We start from the raw sequence: 25,909 nt of genomic DNA, 5'->3' as shown, positions 1-25,909 counted from the left end.
GTGTCCTACTTGAAAGAACACTCCGAGGAAAAAAAAAGAAGAAAAAGATTTTTTTTATTATTCAATTAAGTGCCCCCAAAAAGGCATGAATAATTATGCACATTTATAGTAATTTGACAAGCACACACACTTCTATTTTCAAATCCTTTTTTTTTTCTTTTTTTGTCATTACGTTAAAGATGTTCTATTGACAATACGTGATTATCTTATTTTTAAAAAATGATTTAAATATAAGGTGACTTATAGGTCCTAAGGGCCGGGTGTTCGATACTTTATACATATTCAATGTAACATAGTTATCATATATATGTATACACAGGTCACTATAATAAAATAATTATCAGAAAAAATAGATGTATGAAAATTAGCCTACATTTGAATATCCTTTCTAAGCTTAATCAAAAAAAAGTAATCATTGGTAACTTCAATACAAACACCATGGGACGGTGCCATAAGGAAGTGCATGTTGAACTATCATAAGAAGCTATCAAAGAGATATTTCAGATACAAAAAATTCGAAGCGTAGGATTATTTATAATTTGAAAACGCCGCAGTGACTGAGTTAGTTGAAAATCTCTTTTTAAGGGCGATTCTTCAAAACAAATTTACATAGACATTACAATAATTCTGTATTTTCAGAGTTAAACAAATAAATATGTTTTTGTTTGTATATTTCTTAGAGTTGCCAGATATAATATTTACTTATGACAATATATAGTCTCTATCTTCCTGTTATTTTGAACATTCAAATAGAAAATGAGTTTCACTCAAAGAACACTTTGTACACAATCTGTTGTGTCGGGTACTACCCTGGTATCAGTAGATTAGTAGTACGCATTCTTGTAAAACTTCTTATTTCATTTTTGACCAGTGTCAAATTTTTTTTAGAACTAAAATTAGTTATTTTTAGTTACCATCGGAAAACTGATTTATTTGTTAATTCTATTCTACATTATATAATATTTATACTGTTTTTTGACAACTGACATTTTCCCCTATAACAGTTCTATTTTTTAAACTGAAATCTGTTAATCCAAACTATGATAATTGTTTTTGTCAAAAGATGAGTAGATGCGAATTAGTTCTCATGTTCCCCAAGCGATACCAATTAAGTAACATTCGATCTTTTGATGATGTTGAACGGTAGTGGAAATTTTCAAAGATATGATAAAACGTACTATTGCATGTCTTTTTGTGTTCACCAAGGAAACAATGGCAAAACTTTAATTAAATGAAGTTTGTCACAAAATAATCCAGGGGAAATATTAATCAAGAGATGGATTCTCAGTTTTGCATTTAACACTAAATGGATTGAACATACCCCAAATATCACTTCCACACAACAATAAATAGGTTTAACTGTGTGATCAAAAATATGGATACTCGATATTTGAATTGAGGGATAAAAAGTCTTTCTATACTTTAAAATAAGCTTTCAAAGCCTATTTATATAATTCATGGATCCGGGAGAACTTAAGTATATTCTGAGTATTCTTCCTGTGCTGAAAATGAATTTTTGAATTTTTTAAACATTCTTCTTTTAAAAAGCTTATTTTAAATCAAAGAAAGGTACTATTTACTATTTATCTAAAAAAAAAAAGAAAAAAAAGAACCCAGTTCCAGTTTATGGGAAGATTTTACTACATAGTCTTTACATGCAGACGGTGTAGTAGTGTTGTCAGCATATGCAAAAGGATTTCAAAATAAAAATAAACTTGATAAATTCAATTTGTATTGCAAGCATTGGTTTCTCACAGTTAACATAAACAAAAATTGTGACTCAGTTTTAACAAACAAGTGGATTCATTTATAAGCATGAATGACGTCCTAGAATGCGTATCCAAGTGCAAATATACATAAGCATGGTTCTCATTTTCAAGTCCTATATCAAGAACCAAATTTAGTATGAAACAAACATAATTATCTTTTTGTTTACAAGCGCTTTTTACACCCTCCAGGCGCTCCCGGACGCCTTTTGAAAGGACCGTCTCAAATTTGTTTACTAACACAAATCATGTGGGGAAAGGTCATATTTTATGACATCCACAATTCTACGACTACTCAGTTGTTTTTGAAGACCTTTATTCGAATGGAAAAGACAATGGTAGAGAAAAACTCAACTGGATATTTGTGAGTTAAGTGCTATTCTATACACGGGCACTGTAAAGGGAAGTTAAGTGGGTGATTTTATTCTATATATACGAAACGTGATGTTAAGTTATTACTTTATAACAAAATTACTAACAAAATGTTCAGAGTTTACTGGCCAGAGAATAGATCTCGCCGAGACAGAAGAAATACTCGCTGATCTGATCACTAACATTTTATCCCACAATAATCCCTTTTGGGATTCAGTGTCCGGAGCTATTTTCTGATGTGGCGCTCACTGAATCCCTTATCAACGCCGCAAATTTCATTCTGGAAAATTGGAAAATTTTACCAGACCTCGAAACAGAACGTTTTACATCACATTCTTCACTGGGCACACTCAAACAAGGTAGGGGCTCGATTTTATATACATTTTTCTCTTTGAATCATCTTGGTTTATGATGTTAATTGCCATATTTCAGCTGATGCAGCCAAAAGTTTTTGTGATATCGTTTCGTTTCAATCGGGCGCCGCCATTTTTTGTTTATATAAGGCAGGTGATCTACTTTCAATGATGTTTATTGCCATATTTCAGCAGATACAGCCAAAAGTTTTAGTGATATCGTTTCGTTTCAATCGAGCGCAGCCATTTTTTGTTTGTATTGAAAGTAGATCACCTGCCTTATAGAAACAAAAAATGGCGGCGCCCGATTGAAACGAAACGATATCGCTAAAACTTTTGGCTGTATCTGCTGAAATATGGCAGTAAACATCATAAACCAAGATGATTCAAAGAGAAAAATGTATATAAAATCGAGCCCCTACTTGTTTGAGTGTGCCCAGTGAAGAATGTGATGTAAAACGTTCAGTTCCGAGGTCTGGTAAAATTTTCCAATTTTCCAGAATGAAATTTGCGGCGTTGGTAAGGGATTCAGTGGGCGGCCACATCAGAAAATAGCTCCGGACACTGAATCCCAAAAGGGATTATTTCCTCAATGAAAATCGTTGTATTCTAGCTCATTTTTTGTGGTTAAATTTCAGCAATCTGTAAGACGATTTGTCTTAAATTCCGAACATAAACTTGTTTGACAGGAAAAGACGAAAAATTGGTTGGCGAGAATTGTTGAGAACTACTCCTTGACCATTGGAGATATAGGGCGACCTACATCATAGTACTACTCCAGCAATGCTAGAGGTTGTCTGGCAAGCTATTTTCTGACTTGGTGTTGGGGTGTGGAGGAACGGAATTCCAACCTCTTACGTTGTTGGAGTACTCATAGCGCATGCAGTTCTGTTAACTTTGTTTGATATCCATCAAGTCCTTTACGGAATGCTTCATACGTTATGCCAGAGCTTGCCGAAACTACGCAGACTTTTTGTATCGCGCTAGAACTCTAACAAATAGGCTTCTGGAACAGGGTATTGAAGTCATCACTACAGAAGTTTTATGGTCGTCATCATGAACTCGTGGATCGTTATGGTGTATCCATCTGCACTATGAAAACTGATTTATTCAACGGGTCATAGTTTTCCTATCCTCGTTTGTCTACCCTGGACTTGACTTTTTATGAGCAACTCGGCGGGTGTTTCTAGAAAAGCAGAGGACACTTACCCTACCGGTGCACCTGGTCCATGCTCCCAGTTTTTAGTGGAGTCCTAGTTGTTCATTTGCTTTTGTTACTTTGTATGTATGGTTTTAGTTACTTTGTGTTCTTTGTTGTGTATGTCTGTTCTCCATGTCTGGTCTTTGTCCCTGGATTACATTCTTTTGATTACTGCTATAACCTAGGTTCCCTTGATTACTCTTCTATACACACTCCTCCTCCTCACAATGTCAGGGCTCAGACACAAGTGAACACAGGAGCCCTGACATTGTGAAGATGCACTTAAACAGAAAGTAGCTTAATTGTCAGGGAACATCTAATATTGTGTGCACATAGACATTTATTATGAAAACACGTGCACAATAAACAAACTAATATGAATTTAAGACTTACTACTTCATGTTTTGGGTTTTACCCATCAAAATACTTTATATCTTAGATCTACATAAAACCTCACATTTTAGTATTTATCTTTCATGTTTTTTATAAGATATTCATATTTTGCTTACAGATAGACATTAAATTTTGACTGGAAGATAAACAGAACATGCATGGATTCATGTTATAGAACTAAACTGACTTTCGATACTATTTTAAAATATAATCTGAACTATTGGCCGCCCTGATTTCATAGTACAATGAGTGTATTTTTCTATATCCAACTATATATGATCCTCTGAGTTTAAATTTACATTGTATCTATAAGAATGTTATCACGAGTGGGGTTTCCAACGTTTAGTCAGCCTTTATTCCTGCTGGTAGTTTTGATGGTATTGCAATTCTTCAACATGTTCTGAGCTAGTTAGCTTTCTGTAAGTGGATACCTTCTTGTGTACTCTGTCATAATATGGTCATAATTAATGATATATATTGAGATATTCCATGGAAAGAATAAGATGTATTATTTAGTGAATTTCATAATGTGTTTTTTTTGTTTTGGTTCCATTTTTACCTACATTAAAGAATGTGGTTAAGGCCTTATAAATAAAAAGTTTGACCACAGAGCAGACGTGCGATTGTCCACATTTAACTTTTTTGTTTATTTTGAAGAAGTGTCGTCGTTCTGTTACCTTGATTTTATTACTTTTCAGAGTATAATTACTCAAAGGTGTGCTTACACTTGTTGAAGACCTTTTGGTGATCTATGAAAGTATCAACTATTTTGTATTTAGGTTTTACTCTGGGGCATTTGTCCATTTCTATCATTCCACCCTATAATATCCGAAGTCGAAAAAAAAAAAACGAAAACCTCACCACTAACTCTTAAACATAATGCTTCAAACGGTTTCATTTGGATTATAAAAGAATAGGTCTGTATCAATTTAGTTTCATCAATTAAACTATCCAACAAGACTTTTAACGGACTCCATTATTTCCGTCTTGAACTATATACTTGTAGTATACAAGCCATTGTCCGACTTGGAAATATGTTTACTTCTAGCTACTAAAATGTCCTGTATTCTGCATATCTACTGTGACATTAGATTTTCGCGTCTTTTGAATTATATAGGTACAGGTGGGCGAGACAAGGGGTGGCGGTCACCTTGTACGTGTTAATGGTCCGTGTTTTGATCTTTTTGTTCCACTTTCTTACTAAGATTTTACATGCATATTTTATTGCATAATATTCCTGTATTGTTCACAGACGTTTACCTCATGGTACTTTCATCGATGTATTTCATGGTTGTCGCAAGTAGGTAAATTAAAAAATCTTCAGGTTTCAGTGCTAGCGCGATGCAAAAAGTGTGCGTAGTTTCGGCAAGCTCTGGCATAACGTATTAGTTGTGATATGAAAATTCCATACGCAGGTGCTGAAGGGATGTTGCTACAGATGAAAGGAAAGTTGACAATTCTGAATGAAAAGTCATCACGTTTGTCGTAAAGTTTGGTCAGTAGTTTTCCTTTACCATCGATTTCTAAGTGTAGGTCAAGGTAAGGTATGAGGCTGACTTCACAGTGTCTGTAGTATCTTTTATCTCAAGTTCTTTGGGGTAGATGCGATGTATCAAATCCCCGAAATTTGGATTATTTAAAGATAATACGTTATCTATATAGCGGAAACCGAGATTTAAGGATCTAGCCAAACGATATTCTTTCTTTCGGATCAGATCATCAGATAAACTCAACCTCATCAGAGTGAAGGAATAGGTCAGCAAGTAAAGGAGCACAATTTGTTCCCATTGGAATGCCGACCGTTTGTTGAAAAAACACGTCCACCACACTGGACAAATTTGTTGGTGATTAAAATTTCCAGCATTTTGTAAACATCTTCCTCTGTATATTTTGAAGATAATTTGAAATTTGATAACAACGATGTATGTTTTTAAGTCGCGATTTTAACTGAGTATGGGGAATAGAAGTATACAGTGTTGAAAAATCATAATGCTATTATATTCAGAAAATAGTCTTGAATTGATAGTCTCCAAAAGATCTTTCGAATTTTTCAGGATCCACATTGAATTAATACCACTACGGGAGTTACAAGTGTTGTGGTAGGACTGCAGACCCTCTCTGACAGTTTTGAGTATAGAAGTTAAAAGTTTTGAAAGAGGTTTGGTGGTACATTTTGCAGATCCAGATATGAGACGTTGTTTGTATGGACTCTTGTAGAGTTTAGGAATCCAGTACATAGACGGTAAATCACAATCATCGTCCTTGGTAGAGAGACCAAAAGAGGATAGCACAGATTTATGGTTTTCCACAATCTCTTCTTTGGACAGTGTGGTAGCAGTATAAGTCTTATCACTGCTATTATTTTCTACGTCTACCTCTGAGAATAAACATTGGATGTAAAACGTTTTGCAGACAAAAAACAATGTTGTTTTGTGCTTTGTCTGCTGGTACGACAACATACTTTTCATGTATAGTAGACAATGTTTTTGCTACATCGGGGTCTTGTAGCCTTGGCACTCATTGACCTACTTAAAACTCTCATTCGTTTCACGGCCTTTAACCACTCTGACAGGGAATCAATGTCTTGTTCTCGATTTATCCATTTTCTTGCATAGTCCTCGACGCCATCCATAAGAACTTTAAAGTTGTAATTCCAATTTATGGAGCATGGTTCGCGGTACTTGGGGCCTTTAGAAAAAGAATATTATACAGAGATTCGTTTTCGATGATGGTTAAATCTCCCGTAACGACGTGACCAGAAAGACCATATTTGATTGGAGAGCTTTTGCAAGAACAGTCAGGTAGTTTAGCCTTGAAGTCCTCAATCTCGAGGTTCTGCGATAGCCTTTTATAATTGAAAATTTTGGATGCAATGGGTGAAGTATAGGAATATGAAATAATTGGTATGGATTTATCTTTGAAATATGGGGGAATTTTGTTGGTAAAGTTTTTGTGATGGAGATGTGGTCTTGTCTTGTTAAGCTGAGTAAAAATATTTTTAATACATTAATAAAATATATACCCACTCATATGCAGGACGGACCCAAAATTATAGGCAGCGGCGGGCCCAAAATCTTTACATTTTGTATCCGGCCGGACCCAGAATTATACGACACGCCCTGTCGTATTATAGCATGCCATTGGCTGTTGTCCGTTTACGTCGATAGCTTAAAAACGCTTGAACAGATTTTAATTTTTTGGGTACAATTTTTTGTTTTTTTTTTCTCGCTGATTTCCATTTTTTCTTCCATAATATAATGCCCAACCTTCGATTTTTTTTGTTATTGAATTCCCTTGAGTTGTTGCAAGAAATGTGAACAGTCGAATGGAAACAGACAGTTGAGGTGATTTCTAAATACATGTATCATACCCCCAAACTTTGTTTGTGGGGGTATATAAAGGAAAATGGATTAATCATGTAATCAAATGCAGTTCTTTTTTTGTATTTTAGTCAGTGTTGTTATTATTTAGTTTCATTATTTGCAGAAGAATGCCTCCGGAATTCATTGAGCGGAAAGACTGGAAGTTATTATCTGCAGACAACAATACTGTTAAGGCCACAATGAGACACCCTGGACTCAGTTTTAGAGACTTTGATAAAAATGGTACTTTTATTAGTCACTTTTGATGAGCGTAATGTTCAGCTTCTTAATCCCACAATCAAATGCAGCCCGGGTAGTCTGTGTATATTTAAGACTATAGGCTGTATATTTGATAGTTGCAGCAAACCCATGTTGCAGCGAATATATACATGTACATATTAATGTAATCGTTATACACCGTAAAAAAAGGATTAGTTTTGTTGGTCGTGGTCCAAATCGTATTAAAATTAAGGACCAAATGATACAATCATCTCCAAACAAGACAGCAAATCGAACTATTTATAAAACTTTGTATAACTTGCTTATGACCGATTTTATAACGTGATTATATATCTCGTCCGATTTCAGACAGTGATGTTTAATTGTAAGTATTAAATATTTTTGGCATCTGTATATGCTATCGCAATGAGATTTTGGAAACGTTTTTCACTTGAAATTAGTGTCTATATGTATATGCCCGAACAGAAGCTGTACCCCACGAAGCATTTTTTTTCTTTTTGGCATATTGCATATTAAATTATCGGAAACAATGTGCGTTCTTTTTGTTAATCAATTGAGTGTTCATACAGATAAAGGATCGTAATGATACTTCTGTTAAGCTTTATATTTATGGATAATTCCACGAAAGACCATTGATTCGCAACTAAAAGGCAAATCAGACTTGTACTTGTTTCTTGTGTACTTTAATGTTAGTTTTTCTTTACAACTGATGTCCTTACCGATTTGTCTTGATTATTATTGGAATATTATTGTTTACCACATTTTACAAATTATTTTCAGGAAAGCCTAAACTATGGGAATTGATGTCCCTCTGTTCCAGTACTAGAATATTTATCCATCATGCAAAAATGAACGAATCTGGGGAAACATTCCGTGATTTTCAGGAACTCACTAAAAACCATATGACGTTTTTAATCACAGGCCAATTAAAGTTTTTCAAACCGTTATATGATCTATCAAACATTAATGAACCAATGTTGGTGAAAGTGAAGGGTGGTTACATCGGAAACACATCCTTAAATGCCCATACGTCCGTCTGTCTGGAATCAAGTGATGAAGAAATCATGACAAATGTTAACCAAGTAGTCTATATCGATCCGAATACACGGAAACCTTCAGCTCTACCCGAATGGTGGAAAACTAAATATGCAGAATCCGCCAGAGGAATGCCATCACTTAAAATTGATAAATTTGAACGACCACCAAATATAGGCTGTCAACGATTTCAGGTAACATGGACGTTTACAGATGCTTACAATCATGCTAACTGGACAAGTTATGCAAGGTATGCTATTGATTGTGCACATCTCTGCAGTAAAAAGGGAACGCTTAAACATTTTGAAGAAAACTATAAAAATGGTCTGTCGTGTGTTCAATTGCATTACTATGGTGAAGCTTTAGAAGGTGAATTCTTGGATGTATATGCATGGGAAGATCCTGAAGATACAAAGAAATTGTACTTTGATATTAATAAGAATGGAAATTCTATATTCCAATGTATAATGTTCTTCTTCTAATATAGTATGTACATGTATATTTATATATGATTGCATAGGCAGATCCAAAAGGGGACATTTTCCTTTTGGTTGAGAGATTTTTTAAATGTTAATTTGTTTATGTTACAACATTAAAATATAGTCATAAAGCAATGTAATTCAATAAACAATCAAGCAAAATGCAATGACATTATTCAGGATTTGTATCTGTAGTAAAAGTTAATATGGTGCATATTTTTCTTTGGAACTGGGGTCCAGATTTGAGACACTCTTTAGTAAATCTCTTGGCCTGCCACTATTAACTCGTCATATCAAATAGTTTGCTGTTACCAGCACCCCTAATGCTCAGTTTATTCAAATGTATAACTCAGCTTAAAAGAATGAGTAGATATAGTGGGTAAAGTACCATTACATAATTAATAGAGGTGAAATATGACTTGGTCAAGTAAAAAATAACCAAAGTACTACATTACACTCATACTACCACCAAGCAAAAGGTGATATCTTCAATTATGTTCTGGAGATCTATTTATTTAGTAACATTGACCCTGACATCCAAATAAAAACGAACCACAAGTTAAAACTAGAGAGTGATATCTCAATATTTTGCATCAGGAAACCCCAAAAATGTAGGAAAAACATAACAAGAGATGCACTATGGCATCATGTGAAAAAGAATTAGTCAAGCTTCATCCTACTCCATAGATGACTTCACATTCACTTCCATTCCGGGAAAGTTCTTAAAAAATATCGAGGTCAAATGGGGCCAGCAGGCGAAAGATTGGATGACATTGCAATGGAAGCCAAGGGACCAGAACCTTGATTCGATTACTGTCATGAATATTTAAATGATACATATATTATAGAGGCATTTCCCATATTTTGATGTTCGGAGACGTATTTCCACATCACTGTTACTGTTCTTAGCCTTTGAATCCGATATTATTTCTTTGTCTGGTATAAAACCGTAAACCATTTTCCACCAGATTCGGCAAATGTGAAAGTCGTCTTTTAGAACTGGGAATAAATCTACAGCCATCATGATCACTATATACTTCCCGCTCGTCGTCGTCGTTAACAATTTTTCAAAACTCATTCCCTCTGACACTACTTGACCAATTGGAACCAAACTTGGTATGAATGTTCTTTGGGGTATCCTGCATAGAATTGATGTGAGGGGTTTGATCCGTCGAAAAATATGGCCGCCGTTACTGAAAATAGAACATAGGGGTCAGACAGTAGTTTTTGCATATATCTCCAAAACCGTTAAGTTTAGCCAAATTCTGAGATGGGGTAAAAGTGTTCCGTATGATGAGATATATCTAAGGTTAAATTTTCATATGTAATCTTTTAAGCCAAGTTGGAGTTATTGCCCGTTTTCCACAATTTTTGCTATTTTTAATGTTATCAGTAGCCATAATTTGGAAATAGAAAAAGGCCGTCATCTATCAATTCCTGCAAACGAGAGATTATGTAAGTTTGCAACTCTGGGGAGGTTGAAGATGAATTACATTTTTTGCTAAAATAAGAAAAATACTCCAAAGTTAGAAGTCAATTTATGTCCAAATTATCAAATATCCTCAAAAAAGATATTGATTCAATTAATTACTACACACCGAAACAATGTCTATTCAGTGATTCATATACTATACTAAAGATTATCACTAATTTTTTAGATATTGTTTTTTCTATCAGAAAAAAAATTATTTCATAACAAATATCTCTTCTCATAACATTTGATTAATATTCTATTTACATGTATACCGCTACTATATATGTTACTCTTTTATATATCAATTATTGTAATTGTGTTTGTGCCAATAAAGAATATTATTATTATTATTATTATTTCTGTCAAAAATCTTATCCTCTGACACTACTTGACCAATTGGAACCAAACTTGGTATGAATGTTCCTTGGGGTATCCTACATAGTACTGATGAGGGGATTTTTGATCCATTGAAAAACATGGCCACCATTACTAAAAACAGAACAAAGGGGTCAGACAGTAGTTTTTCCCATATATATCCAAAACCGTTAGGGTTAGCAAAATTATTTCAATTGCTGAAATGACCCTTATTATAGGGCCTTCAAAAGTCTTCTGGGATCAAAGTTGTCAGGCGACTCATTATAAGAGTTAATGCCCTTGAAAGATGAAAAATGACGGTTTTTTTTTTAAAGCTACAATAGACAGAGAAAAGTTAAGCAAAGGCTTTAAAATAAACACTTTATGCATGTATTTCTATATTTTTTTTCATTTTTGTATATAATATATTAGTAAATAAAAAACTAGTGAGCACAACTCAAGTCATGTTCAAAACATAACATGCAGGAAACACACCAATTCATAAATTACATCTGTTCTTAACAGAGGTCTACAAAAATTTTAGTCCCACTATGACTGGGCCCAGCATATAGGTATATCTTACACACAGTCTATTTTCAACCAAATGGTTGACTTGTAGTTTTTGATCATGAGGCTCATTGATTGTGTGACACATAACTAGTAGTAACCTGGCAATGGAGAAGCATAGCAAAAATATGGAGAGGCAATAGGAAATTGGATGCTTCTATTGGAGATTAAAAATTCAATAAAAAATATCTATTCAATACTAGATTTATCATATAAGAAAAAATATACCACTGAGTACATTATATTGGGATATCTGTACTCCAGCAATGATAGAGGTTGTCTGGCAAGCTGTTTTCTGATTTGGTATGGATTAATGGACTTCCAATCTCTTAGGTTGTAGTAGTATTTCTTATACCAGGACCAGGGAAATTGTAACTAACAGACAGTTTGGAATGAGGACATGTTCTATTAAGCCTTAGTTCCTTTCAAACAGCCCTATCTAACAATGGAGAAAATTCATAGGCAACATAATAATATATCAAGTGCATAACAAGGTCATAGTATCTTCCTCTGAGTATAGATATAGAAAATAATAACATTGTACCAGTATATATCAATACATGTACATGAAAATGAAAGGTTGGCTTTGTAAAATCAAAGTATAAGTACAAAAATATCAAGTTTCCAGTACCACAGTTCATTCCTGGAATGCACATTAACTGTGATTTTTTTTTCTTGTAAAATGATGTTTGATGAGTTTACAAACAGTGTATCAGTGTATCTCGGTCTTTCCTTTCATTTGACTGGATCTTGTAAGCCACATACCATATTTGCTGGTAAGGCCTTGTCTAAAATAGTAAAAAAAAACCAGAATGCTTACAGATTCTACAAAGGGAGATAACTTATTTTAGCAAAAATAGCATCAAATACTGGATGGAGAATCATATGCCTTATTTTGTCCATAACTGATTATAGACAACATTTTTCCTGATGAAAGTTTCATTTTAAGTACATTTAGAGTAATAAAAACTAGTAATAAAAACTCTTACTTTAGCAATAGATCAAAAATGAATATTGCATTATGCAAAAATTAAAGTGTAAATCTATAATATTTTTTTCACCTTCGAAACAAATCTAATTAATCATTCATGAAATCATATAAAAACTTTGCTGACTTTAATACATTAACACATTTAATGGCACAGGCCATTTTTGTCTCAAGGGAAGGGCTAAGATTTTTTTGGTAAAATGAGGAAAGTTTATACATAAAAGTACAAAAGTCACTTGTTTTTTTTAAGCAGCAGCCAAAGTTAATTTTGTATATGAAAATGTACATTGATAAAAAATGGGAGGAAATATTGAATTACATTTTTTTCTCCCAATGGCTGGGCATAAATTGTTTTCCTAAAATTTGGAATATTTTTTTTTTTTATACAAAAATATCACAGGCAAGTATATTTTCTAATTAATCATTCATGAATCAGTGACTTAAATATATAAACACTTTTAATGGCAAGGGCCATTTTCGTCTCAAGGAGAGGGCTGGGATTATTTGTTAAATGAGGGAAGTTTTATACAAAAGCACAAAAGTTACTTTTTTTTTTTTTCAGCAGCAGCCCAAGTTAATTTTTTATATGAAAATGTACATTGATAAAAAAAAATGGAAGAAAATATTGAATTACATTTTTTCTCAGAATGGCTGAGTTAAATTTGGAATATTTTGGTTTTTGATACAAATATCCCTAATAAAATGGTTGGTACCTTAATATTTTTACTGTGAAAGTATTATTGTTTGTGGGGTACAAATTTTTCGTGGTTTTCCTGGGTTTGGTCAACCACGAAATTTGGTTCCCAACGAAAAGCAAATTTCCCATTTGTTTGTGTGATATCATTCTCAAATCCACGAAATCAAGAATCTACAAACTGATCATTTTCCCCTAAACCATGAAAATTGGTACCCACCATTAAAAGTACTTTCACAGTATATGTTTTGTCACAATAAACAGGACAGGAATTCTACAGTTAGAAAACTTACCAATTTGTTTTGGATATGGCAAATTGAGATTCTGCATAATTTTGATGAATTCTTCTCTTGGTTTAGTTAATCTGGGGTTCATTGTTGATTCCTCAGCTACAGTAGTTACTGTTTGACCTAAAGTATAAAATATTTGAGTTATTTACAACAACGCATGCATAATTTGTCATTCTTCACTTATAAAAATTTGACATTTATCATGGATAATTTGTAAGTTCTTATTACATGTAGTTTATTTATCACATTACTATTGAGATAAGAAAAATGAATTCTTGTACAATGTTATCAACATATTTCTGGACACTTACATCAACTTCTACTGAAATTAAGAAAAACTTGGGCTGTATTAAAGAAAAGCATGTCATGAGTGTGCAACCCTAAATTTGGCGAAAAAAAAACAGCATGAAATTTTAATTTTCGCAAATTCTAACCCCAAGAACCAACTCTGTAATTCAATTTATGCCATCGTTAACCTTAAATTCTGGATCCACCCCTGACAAATACCTTAACAGCACATTGTATGTAAATCTTGGCTTGGTATGTTAACCTAGGAAGAATACTGTATTAAAAAGATTAGCATTAACAATTATTAATAGAAAAATTTCTATGATGCTGCATTGATAGAATCCACTTAACTCACCAGTATAATCATGAGCAGGGTAGAGACAGAAATCTTTTGGCAGGGAAAATATCTTTTGGTGGACTGAATCATAAAGTGTTGATGAATTTCCTATAAAGAAAGCAAAGATTTTCTATTTTATAAATGTATCCATCACTTGACCATTCAAGTCAAATGTAATTTATTTGAGATGTCCACAATTTATAAAATATAGATGTTCACACATTAAAAGACACATCAAGAATAGTTTTCCTACATTAAAAGGACCTAGAACATAAAATAAAATATTTATATTATTGAAATTATGTTATGGGGAGATAATTTATTTGTTCAATAAAATGTATACAAAGCAATATATTGTATCATCCCCAAATCAAACCATTTCCATAATTGAAAAATATCCCACTCAAAGGATATCTTCAGATCTACTATTATTTTTTTTCAGAAAATTTTCATTAATTTATTTCTCGTTGCATTCAAATTAAGCATTTCTCTCTGAACTAATTTTTAGGTTTATTTTGGTTGAAAGGTAAATATCTCAAATCAAATTTAATTTTACAAATTTGAAGTGTTTTTGATTATTTGTTCAATAATGTTCATTCAAAGAAATTTAAATGAATTATACTGATGTACCTTCCTGAAAATCTGTTCTACCACAGCCTCTGACAAGTAGAGCATCCCCAGTGAATGCCATTCCTTTCTCATGCCAAACATATGTCACACAACCTGTATTATCCAAAATACATAACAATAAATGTTTTTTCACAAACAATTTTTCTAGTACTGATCATTCATGAAATTAAGACAGCAGTTTCATGTAAGAGTATATATCTGTATTTCTTCGAACATTGGTTATTTCCTCTAAAGTTCATTTGTCTGGTCTTACTTGTGGATGCAACTTCACCAAAACCGCTTGATGCATTTTGTAGGATATTTACTCCCCATTTGTATTCTGCCACCATTTTGATTCAACAAATTTTACAGGAGTTATGATACTTTTGCACTTACACTTTTTTGCAGTGGCAGGGGGCATATGAGCTATGAGTTACTTATTTATCTGTAAAGTATCAAAGCCATTTACTATATATATATATTTCCTGTGAAATCTTTTGAAATATTTTGAAGGCCAAACATAAAAATATATGGGTGGTAACTTTAAAAAAATATCCTCTTAAATTCATTACAAACAGTACATCAAGTAATTATTTCAAACCACTTCAAAAGTATGGAGAGCTGAATGAAAGAGAATGAAAAGCTCTTAGCAGGATATAAATCTAACATTATATCTTCACTGGCTACCCTACTTGGAGACTGTATACACTGACACAGTAATGTGCTGAATTGTCAGATCAAATATTACTATAACTTGTTATCTCCCATTTCTAATCTGAGACCCAAGTTTTCAACTTTGGTTTGGACTTCAGTCGTACAAAATATTTACTTAGTTTTCAACTTTCATTACCTACCGTTTGTATGACCTGGTGTACTGCGGACTTCTAACTGGAATGGGCCAAAGTCAAGTTGATCGCCCTCTGAAATTTTGACATCACTCTGAGCATTACTGACAGCTGATATTACACTTTTACACGTGGGAATTTTTTTCTTCAATTCACCAGTTCCTGTGATGTGGTCTGCATGGACATGAGTGTTCACTGAAATATAATAGGATTACCTAAACACTTTCTGTAATAAAATAGAAACATGCCTTAATCCACACCTTTGTTCAATCATACAAACTTAATGTAAACAGGTCCAACATATGTTCAGCGTTCTAGGATTTTTCAGAAATTGAGGTTTCCTCTGGAAAAATCCATATGAAATCAACTTTCCCACAGTCAATGACTGCTTTCCTAACAAAACAAATCCTTACAGCATATGAAGTTTTCAACTTGCCACGGGAAAGTGTAACTAAGTACCTAACTTTCCCTGACCCAAATTTCACTTTCCCCGGGTAACAGGAAATAGGAATCCTAGAACACTGATGTTACCATGTAAACATTTTCTATGTTTATCAAGAGTTTACTTAAGGTTTATACAAGACTGTTTGAATACTAAAAAGTATTTGAAATTTTTTTTATTCAGGTTTTTATTTTCATAGCAAGGACAGGTTCTAAATTTCACATACATGATAAGGTATACATGTAGACTGAAAAAATAACTGAACTTCAAGCAGATAGTATAAAAGAAAAATTAAGATTTCAAGCAATAAAAAAAATTGCTTTCATTTTTAAGGGGTCTCCTTTTCTAATCAGACACCTCAGGGTTTCATTCCTCCAGGAATATTTGGTTTTAAATTTTCAATATGCTGTCCAATGTTTTACATTTAGCGTTCAAATCGAAAATACAATATGAAGTAGTAAATGTTAAACCATTTGGAAAGTTAAGTAGAACACAAGATTGTTTTTATCTTAACATACTTGTAGTTCCTTGTTATCCCAAATAAACATTGCCTTGACACCCAATTGTCCTACATTTATAAATATAGTATCATGATAGAGATTTCTATTGACCTAAAGGCCACTGTCTCCCTATTTTCACCCTACTTTTAAACTTAACATGCATCATCAGGTGACAAACAAAACAATGTGTTTAATGTGTTTTTTTGTTCCACTTCAATGTCTCTCTTGTGTAGCATTTCAACTGATTGTGTGCAATGGCCATATTTTTTTAAAATCTCATTAGATTGAACTGTATATATGTATACAGGTGAGCTAAAACCAGACCTCAAGCATAATAGTTTGCAGCTGTTTTGTTACAATAAAAATTAACAATAAACAAGAATACTGGAATAAAGTGAATATTTAAGACTGTTTTTGCACACTCAAAAATTAAAATGATTTCATGTGAACTGAAAAGAACATATAGCCATGTATACATGTGTTGTCTGTACTTTATCTAGTTTAAACCAGAACAATCAACTTTAGAAGTTTATTATTATTTCAGTACAGTGTACATGTATATAGGGAAGTACTTTTGTACTGCTCAATATTTCACCAAAAAAGGAATCATCTTACTGTTTAGAAAACCAGATGGTACATGTATAACATTAATTCATTACTGATCAATAATATGCATTCTAACATTGTTTCAGAAAATCATTATCATTTGAGGCAGTGTTAGAAACTTAGTTTTTGGTCAACATAGACCCATCATAATTTTATGTAGACCGCACTGTACATTTCAAAGGAAACTAAGCCAATTTCATCATAGACCTGCTTGATTTTATGTAGACTTTGTCCATAGGTCTACTGCTAATTTCTTCCACTGATGAGGCTGACAGTGACTGATCCACCAGGTTGGAACCCCCTTTAGTTAAAAAATTTTAACTTCTCACAAAGTTTTGGCAAAAATAAGCAAATGATAGCTAGGAAACCCTCTGAATCAGCCCCTGAGCTGATACTTTTGAGTGAGATTATTTGCTAAAATTTTGGTGGAATAAATACAAGTCTAGAGTAATAGAATGACGGCACCGTATGTTGTATCTTAATTGTGAGCTACCTAAATGATGACACAAGTGTTAATTATGATAAAATTATCTTCAGCTGTGAAAGTCACTACTAAATAGACAAAAAAATAAATCAAGCAAATCCTGGTTTCATGAACCACCCCTTCCAATACTACAAGTGTTTCAGTGGTGGATCCAAGAAGGGATTTCCCAGGGTCGGAACTCCCCACTGTTTGTTGGCAAATATTGTGTTAAATTGTGACTTTGGAAATAGTATAATTAGAAAAATCAGTTAACTTATTTCAATAAGTTTTATACCTTACAAGTATTGTATTTTTCACATTTATAACTTCTAGGATAAGTGCTGTGTATCAACTGTGTCTTTAAAGAGATGATACACAATTTGTTAATTCATCTAATACTTTTTTGTACCTGCATACTTCAATGTTAACCCCAGCTCACTAATGACTCTTGCATCTCTGTCAACCATCTCAATAACTGGGTCAATCAAAACTGCTTCCTTAGAGACTGGATCAGCCAGGAGATAAGTGTAGGTAAAAGATTTATATTCCAGCATCTGAAATATCAAACTAAACTTACCATTTCTAAATGTCATAAAAGTAATAAAAATGATCTTATTTGTTATAAAGTTTGATAGGTACTTTGATAGTAATTAAGTTAAACAATCTATACAGATTAGGTTTTACATACATGTACATGTAGATTCTAGCATAAAAACATGTTAATTACAAAATGTTGATAGAACCCTGTAAAGGACAAGAGGCTACACGACCAAGATAAGTGAAGTGAATTAATTTATATTATATTAATTATATTATCTTATTATGATAGGAAAATAGGGAACTTAATATTTTTTCCTAAACCCCAACAATCAATCAATTTCTAAAGAAAAATTGCATTCAGTTAATGGGGAAACAACCTAGACTTTAACAGTACTGGTTCCAAAATGGCTTTTTAAAAGATTGAGGGTGGGCACAAAAAGTTCGGTAAGGTAGCAGGAAACATACATTTAATTTTTTGCCTAAAGGAAAAGGGAGAGTAGATTAGTTTGATTAACTTTCTGAAATCACAGGGGGGCACATTGATGCTAGACACAGCCTGAACTCTAGGAGGGCAAAAAAAACCGTGCATGTGGTGAACTAAACGGCAATGTCACTGGTACATGTATGCAGCTGACACGATAATAAAGTAACTTACCTGCCGAAAAATATAATTTTTCCCCTTTCCGGCAAAATTCGACATTGTTCTTTCTACAATTAATGGATTCTTGTACTTTTCCTTGCACAAACTTCTGCATCCACAATTTTTGCAAGTCGCGTGCGTTTTCCCTCTATTGTTGACAGCAGCACTCAATGAGCGCACACTCGCACATTTACTTGTTTCTAGAGATCTAAATAACCTGGAGAATAAGACGACCTTAGTGCCGTTTAATGACATTTCTTCCTAATAAAATAATACGTTATTTAAAAATGTTGATGTGAGCTCAACCCTGTATAAGCTTATATACACAATCGATACGTGACTGTGTGACCGACTCAAGAATCAGTATAGTCTCTTGTGTTTACGTTTTCAGCGCATGGGCACATGGAGTTTGCGATCATGTTTTGGATAAAACTGTAACAGAAAATGTACATATTGCCTGTATAAAGTTACCCTATCCGCTGGTAGGGGTTAACTGAGATCATATCGAAAGCTTTGATATATTAGCGAAAAGAAAATATGTCTGTAGTCTAATTACGGAGACCCGAATTTTGAAAGTGAAAGTAGGAAATGGTATGGGGGTGTGTCAGGTCAACCAATCAAAGACTTCCGTAAAAAACTGGAATAATTATGAAATGCTGCATTAACGTGAAGAGAGAAATGACCTTTATATCAATGACAAAATATGAATTTCTTAAAAGTACTTTTGCATCTTGACTGATCGCGATTCCTGAGGACTTAAGGTGCAACCATTTGATTTTAGGGGGAGGGGCTAGCTAGGGTAAAATTTCGTGTCCTGGTTTAAATATTCAGTATAATTTATCTCTTACTATATCCTGTCTTTGATTTAACCCAACTGTTCGCTCTTTTTCTTTTTTAACCATACCAAGCTGCCGTTTTATTTCAAATTAACTGGTTCATCAGATTTGCAAATCTCAATTAAAATTCCCGTTTGACTTGCTAAAACATTTAGTTCTGCCTGGGCGATCGTTGGTAGATTTATTCGCGGAAAATACGGGAAAATGCGCGTGAAATGTATCTCAGGAGGAGGCGGGTGACCAGTGCGTATATTTGGAATTGCATGAGAGGTTATGTCATAAAATATTTAAAAAAAAAGAAACTTACGATTTTTTCGTAATGATTAACCTACATTAAAGACATCGCACAAAGTTAAAATGAATTTGTAAGTAAACGAAGGAAATACATAACGAAGCTAACCGAAAAAACCTCGTGCTTTAGGGAAATTCTCAACTTGAGATTAAAAAAAACAGGACTTATTTTGAATTGTGGAGGTCCAGAAATTATTGAAGACCTCCTGAAATAGTAGTCAAGGTAACCAAGATTCTAGCAGAAATCAAAAGAATGTGATCCAGGGACAAAGACCAGACATGGAAAACAGACAAACATAACAAAGAACATAAAGTAATTAAATAATACATACAAAGTAACAAAAGTGAATGAGCAACTCGGACTCCACTAAGAACTGGGAGCATGGAACGGTAGGGTAAGCGCCCTCTGCTTTTCCAGAAACACCCGCCGAGTTGTACATAAAAAGTCAAATCCAGGGTAAACGAAAGAGAAAAGGAAAACTATGCAGATGGATACACTGTAACGATCCACGAGTTCATGATGACGACCATAAAACTTCTGTAGTGATGACTTCAATCTTGTAGCAACATAACATGTTCCAGAAGCCTAATTGTAAGAATTCTAGCGCGATACAAAAACTCTGAGAAGTTACGGCAAACTCTGGCACAACGTAAGAGTTTTGATATGAAAATTCCATACGCAGGTGTTGAAGTGATGTTGCCATAGATGAGAGGAAATAAATAAATAAAACAATTATTTATGGAGGTCCTGAAATAATACAGAAGGTCTTAAAATCAATTTGTGGAGATTCAGAAATAGTGAGTTCCTGAAATCGAATTGTGTAGGTCCAGAAATAATTTGGGAGGACTTGAAATTGCATTGTCCATAAATAATTAATGACCTTAGATAATGACAATACTGACGAAATCTGCGCCTCTTACCTGTCAACGAAAAACAAGATTCTGGTATATAGAATTACAAACCAGGAAAGTTTAATCTCGTTGCAATGTCACTTTTTAGACCATATTTTTAAAGCGTTATTTAATAAGATTAACGGCTAAACCCGCCTTTAATATGTATCCGTCTCAAAATTCATACATATGGTAATAAAACACTTGTAAGTTTTTTTTAGATACATAATCCTGCAATGCGTAGGCTTCGTATAAATGTTCTAAACCACTCCATAGAAGACTAGAATCAAACTAGCTTTTTATTTGACCTGCAGCCATTTAATGTAGAAGCAGTTATTATTTTTTTTCCATTCGGGCTGATTATTTGATAGTGGGAGCAAGCCCTGTGACAATTGACCTTTCCTTATCCTGATGTTAACATCATATTAAGACCTAGGGCATGTTACATAACAACAACAGTGAACTTTATATGTATTTCACCTTTGAATTGTGAAACTTGGTTTGAATGCAACATTTTCATCCTCTGTTTAGTTAATGCCAATATTTATAATATATGGTAAAAAGCGGCATTCTTAAAATATAATAAAAATGCTATGTAAAAACAAAACAAAACAAAACAAAAAAACAAACAACACACTCACTAACACTCACATAAACTAGTGCCTGTGTATTTAAATATTTGATGGTAGGCTAATTGTTTTTATTTACATCCTTCTGTGATCGCTCGATCCTGAAAGGCATAGATAAGGGCACCTTGTAGAGCTGAAATGCACTTTATTTAAATGATAAAATATAATATATAAAAAAAGATTAAAAAAATGTGTATATATCGATACAAATGTATATTACCGCACGTTTAACGATTTTACGACGTAGAAAGTTTTTTTTTTTTTTCAATTTCTAATATAATGTTTAATGATCTCACTTGATTCATTTTTACACAGAAAATCAATAAAGTACACAACAGGAAGTTGTATTTCGTACGATATCTTTATTTAAAGAAGTAGTACGATAATATTGGCGACTGAGGTTCCTTATTAGTATCAGAGGGACTATGGACTTGAGTTTGGAACCCGGGCATAAAGGATAAGGACGGGAACATGTCAAAAATATCTTTAATCTGATTAACTTAAAAAATAATGGTTGTGAAGAAATACAGTGGGAATGGTCAGATCGATGCACCCATGTCCCGTTCTTCATGATTTCCGGTACTTTAGGTCACGTTACCGACTGAACAGTCTTTTTTTTCAACAGTGCAATGTAACCTAATTTGATAGCTCTACCATACTAATACACATGCATATCAAAAACTGCATAACCATCAGGGCTGAATTATTTGTACAATAGTGCTCTAGCTGTTTGTATAGTAAATAATGCACGTTTTCTTATAAAACCCTGGTATTATTATATAAGCATCCAAAAGTATTTTACGAAATGATACATGTAATTTAAATCACTAGTACTGGAGTACACAAACGCAAAATGCACGAAAAAAAAACATATGAATATAAGTCAGTAACCGAAAACACAATTACACTGGTATATGATTTAAAACATTGTGTGGTCAATAATAGCATATCTAACTTTCCTTGCATGAATATATGTAATATATGTACATACTAATGTATTTGTCGGAGATTATGTTATTGCTAGCCCGGTTTCGCATAGATTAAAGACTTTAAGTTTTTTGTGCCCTTCGTTGTCCTTTGAACATTTGTTTCATGGCAAGTCCTGTTTTAGTACGCTGGGAAGTATAATGAGTTTCCTGTATGTGAGACAGTCCATAAGGTTTCGAAGTTGCGGTCGACTTCGATTTTGATTTAGGAGATTTATTTCCTTTTACATTAGTATTTCTTGGAGATTCAGTCTCTAAGTTGAATCGAACTTTCTTCTTACTCGGTTTATCATCTGTTGGGAGTGTAACTTTTATTTTTTTTTTGTCCTTACTATCAAATGAAATGTCGTCATTTACTACCGAAGACTGAAGTACGGGCTTAATTAAACCACCTTTGTCTTCTTCGTCCACTGTTTTCTTACACGGGTCCTGATCTCTCGATGATTCTTTAGAACCACCAGGGTCGCTGTTCAACAAATCACCAAGAGTCAACTTAAAGCCAGGAGCTTGTATTGCATCATCTAAAGTCTCCTTCTCCTTTGTCATCATCTTTTGGTCAGAATCGAAATTTTTGTATTCATTTATTCCGTCTGATTCCGCTTTTGATACAAGTGGGGGAGAACATTCTAAAAAGTGTAACGGACTACCTGTTGGTTTATTTGCTTCAAATACTAAATCTATAGAATTAGACACATTTTCTTCGTGTAATATGTATCTGAGCCTGTCCCAGTTTTCAGAGTTCCTTGTCAATTCCTCATTCGACCGATGCTGATACTTAATACGACCCGTGGAGTTAAAATCTTCGTTTCCCTTTATCAGTGAAGGTAACCGAATCAGATTGCTCTTCTGTCTTTTCATTGTCTTTCGGAAATGATCTACTGCATTTTGAATTGATGGTAGAAGAACTGTAGTTTCGTCCAGGAAGAGGTTGTCTCGATGTCTGGCTCTCATTTTGTTGCTTTTTCTCACACGCTGGGCATTATCATTGGTGTGAATTCTTCTACTACATAACAAAAAATTAAAGTTAAATCCCTCAAGATTAAGCGAAAACTTGAACCCTGTCGTGTTTTCCTGAAAGAAGAGAAGTTCTCTTAGAGTATAGTCCAGTTCAATTTTAAAATTACATAATTTATTGCTAGAATAATTTCTGTAAAAAAACCACAATGTCTCTCGTGGCCGACAACTATACTAACGACTTCAAAAATTCATTAACATCAAGTTTGTCAGTTAAGGCGATTTTGTCCTTTTATGACTTAAAATGTCACTGATAAATGTTTACGTTTTCCATAATGTCATCTCACGAGGCTTAAGTATAATCTACTAACATTTTGTTTTTCTTTTAATAAGATCTCACAAAACGTTTCATCGGGAATGTAAAACTAACCCAATTTAAGCAATATTGAAAAAAAGTAATTGAAACCGTTCCAACCATTCATGAAACCAAAAATTAATCATTTATAACTTATACGACCTGATTTATAAGGCATACATAGGAGCTTTCAACTGTTGACAACACTAAAATAAGATTCTTACCATGTCGGTGCCTTTGTTAGAAAATCAATGAAACCAGTCTTGTTAGTTGCTGTTGTAACAATTAAGGAAATTCTTTGTGATAGAAAATCCTCACCTGTATTGATGTCAGTATCGATAGTACTAATGTTTTGTGCAACTATTGATTAATGAACTTATCTTCTATCACTTTCTACCGTTTGAATATTTAATTCTAACATATCTTCTAGATTAATGTTTGTTAGTTGAAGAAGAATCTATGATAGACTGTTTGGTAATACGTCTTTGGATCTTAACTAAATATTGAACACACTAATAAAACCCAATATAAAAACTATAGACACATCAACATTATAAAATTTCAATTAAAGTTGCTGAACAGCTAAGTAATTTTGTTGCACGGTTGAGCATACTGAACTCCTTCAAAATAGCACCAATACCAAAACTAAAACAAAGCTGTAGACTGAACCCATGTTTTAACTAAACGAGAGCGGTATTTTAATTTCCAACAAAGAGAACTTTGATTCCGTTTTCTCTTGAGCATAATCTCCTCTGTCTTCTCGAACAAAGTAGACGCTTCAAAATTGTCGTCATTAAAATATTGTGTTTTTTGTTCGTTTTTATGGCACATCTACACTTAAAAAGTCTGATGACAACTTTTGCCGAATCTTAGCGAAAACAATAAAGATGAAAGGTGTTGGAGTGCAGCTTGCTTGGAATTAACCAGAATCAACATCACCATACATGGAGAAAGACAGGAAAATGATTGGAGGAAAAGAGGCAATTTCAGATAAGTTGTGAGCGAACAAAACTTTAAGAAAATCCTTATAACTTAATTTCGAATCAATTCTAGCCAATAATTACTTAAAAATCAAAACATTGTTTACTTTGGTTTCGGACTGATTGAAATACGCACTGTGGACCAATCGACGTTGAAGGAATTATAGTACCAAATAGGTTTATGTAAAATAATCTTTTTTGACCGTAGAAAACCAGCCACGATAAGTTTTATTACAAATTAAATTAAATTAAACAATATTGTTAACTTTTGTCTCCGTTTGTCTGTCTGTTAGTTTTCCACAGTATTGTTTGTAATGATTAGCATAAATACGTTATATCTTTGTAAGTGCATGCATATTAATCTTTATTATTTTTTAGAAACAATTATTCATGTTTTCGATCACGTAGACGTTAATAGCCTATTAAAAATCATATTTAGTATTTGTGTATATCATTTCGGGTGATTGTAGGTGGCGTGAAACGTCACGCAAAAAAGCATTTTAGAAACCCGTGTATAATGATATGAACAGTTACAACTTGAAACAAAATGCTTTCGTTATGATTATATTTCATTTTTCGTAAAAGAAAGTATAGACGACCACCTTACCTGTTTTATTTGTATTCATCCATTACAGCATGTTGATAAAATATGGTTTGTCCTCAAATATATAAGTGACCAACATAGGCAGATCCTTTACCCATAGTATGGGTTATATATTGTGGAACAATCACACATCACGTAAAACAATTAGGTTTTGTAAACCTGTTAAAAGGCATGCTTTATATCAACTATGATCACATTAACACCATTTGATATAACGAGATAGTAATAAAAAGACCCCTTTGTATTTGTTATGATTTAATAATTGCCAAATTGTTGGTTTTTGATCAAAATAACTATATATACGTTGAAGGGAGAACAGTAGTTTATAGTTCTAGCCTTAATATGTTAAATGACTCATCTGAATTTTCTGTCCTGTTCGTTAACACTTATGCTATTAAATTTTTGTAAAATGATGAAAAACGCAAAAATGATATATGTAATATAATTTGTTCGCTTCTTCGTGTGATCCTTGTTTTATGACTTAAAATATCAGAAAATTTGTTTTCGGCCATTATTTGGTCTCTTCTTTAGCTTTATCTTCATTT

At 33.2% G+C, this 25,909-nt stretch overlaps 3 protein-coding genes across 7 annotated transcripts; 1 reads left to right on the top strand and 2 right to left on the bottom strand.

Annotated features, from left to right (window-relative positions):
* The first annotated feature begins 1,963 nt into the window (after positions 1 to 1,963).
* Positions 1,964 to 11,022, top strand: LOC148616208 (uncharacterized). Of its 3 annotated transcripts, none has more exons than XM_088583024.1 (3): positions 1,964 to 2,130; positions 7,572 to 7,690; positions 8,468 to 11,022. In XM_088583024.1, the coding sequence occupies exons 1-3, from the start codon at positions 2,015 to 2,017 to the stop codon at positions 9,202 to 9,204; spliced, it is 972 nt and encodes a 323-aa protein (XP_088439150.1). In that variant the 5' UTR covers positions 1,964 to 2,014; the 3' UTR covers positions 9,205 to 11,022. The 3 variants fall into 3 exon arrangements, with proteins under 3 accessions (XP_088439150.1, XP_088439151.1, XP_088439152.1); XM_088583025.1 differs by lacking the exon at positions 1,964 to 2,130 and adding an exon at positions 2,833 to 2,891; XM_088583026.1 differs by lacking the exon at positions 1,964 to 2,130 and adding an exon at positions 3,030 to 6,886.
* A 388-nt stretch (positions 11,023 to 11,410) lies between these two features.
* On the bottom strand, positions 11,411 to 19,358 carry LOC148616207 (persulfide dioxygenase ETHE1, mitochondrial-like). The gene is made up of 7 exons (XM_088583027.1): positions 18,854 to 19,358; positions 18,068 to 18,212; positions 15,657 to 15,842; positions 14,824 to 14,916; positions 14,212 to 14,301; positions 13,572 to 13,688; positions 11,411 to 12,384 (listed from the first exon to the last, which is right to left on the bottom strand). The coding sequence occupies exons 1-7, from the start codon at positions 19,091 to 19,093 to the stop codon at positions 12,332 to 12,334; spliced, it is 924 nt and encodes a 307-aa protein (XP_088439153.1). The 5' UTR covers positions 19,094 to 19,358; the 3' UTR covers positions 11,411 to 12,331.
* Positions 19,359 to 21,314: 1,956 nt separating this feature from the next.
* LOC148616206 (uncharacterized) lies at positions 21,315 to 25,525 on the bottom strand. Of its 3 annotated transcripts, none has more exons than XM_088583022.1 (2): positions 25,368 to 25,525; positions 21,315 to 23,542 (listed from the first exon to the last, which is right to left on the bottom strand). In XM_088583022.1, exon 2 carries the CDS (start codon positions 23,420 to 23,422, stop codon positions 22,535 to 22,537), a length of 888 nt encoding a protein of 295 aa, XP_088439148.1. In that variant the 5' UTR covers positions 23,423 to 23,542; positions 25,368 to 25,525; the 3' UTR covers positions 21,315 to 22,534. The 3 variants fall into 3 exon arrangements, with proteins under 3 accessions (XP_088439148.1, XP_088439149.1, XP_088439147.1); XM_088583023.1 differs by having other exon boundaries at positions 21,315 to 23,474; positions 25,368 to 25,519; XM_088583021.1 differs by lacking the exon at positions 25,368 to 25,525 and adding an exon at positions 24,005 to 25,277.
* Between the last annotated feature and the right edge of the window lie 384 nt (positions 25,526 to 25,909).

Source organism: Perna viridis, chromosome 5 (genome assembly GCF_037379345.1).
Source record: "Perna viridis isolate PV_CMFRI_1.1 ecotype Kerala chromosome 5, ASM3737934v1, whole genome shotgun sequence".
NCBI classification, from domain to species: Eukaryota; Metazoa; Mollusca; class Bivalvia; order Mytilida; family Mytilidae; genus Perna; species Perna viridis.
Note: the sequence above shows the minus strand (reverse complement) of the source record. Positions and strands in the feature narration are given on the sequence as shown.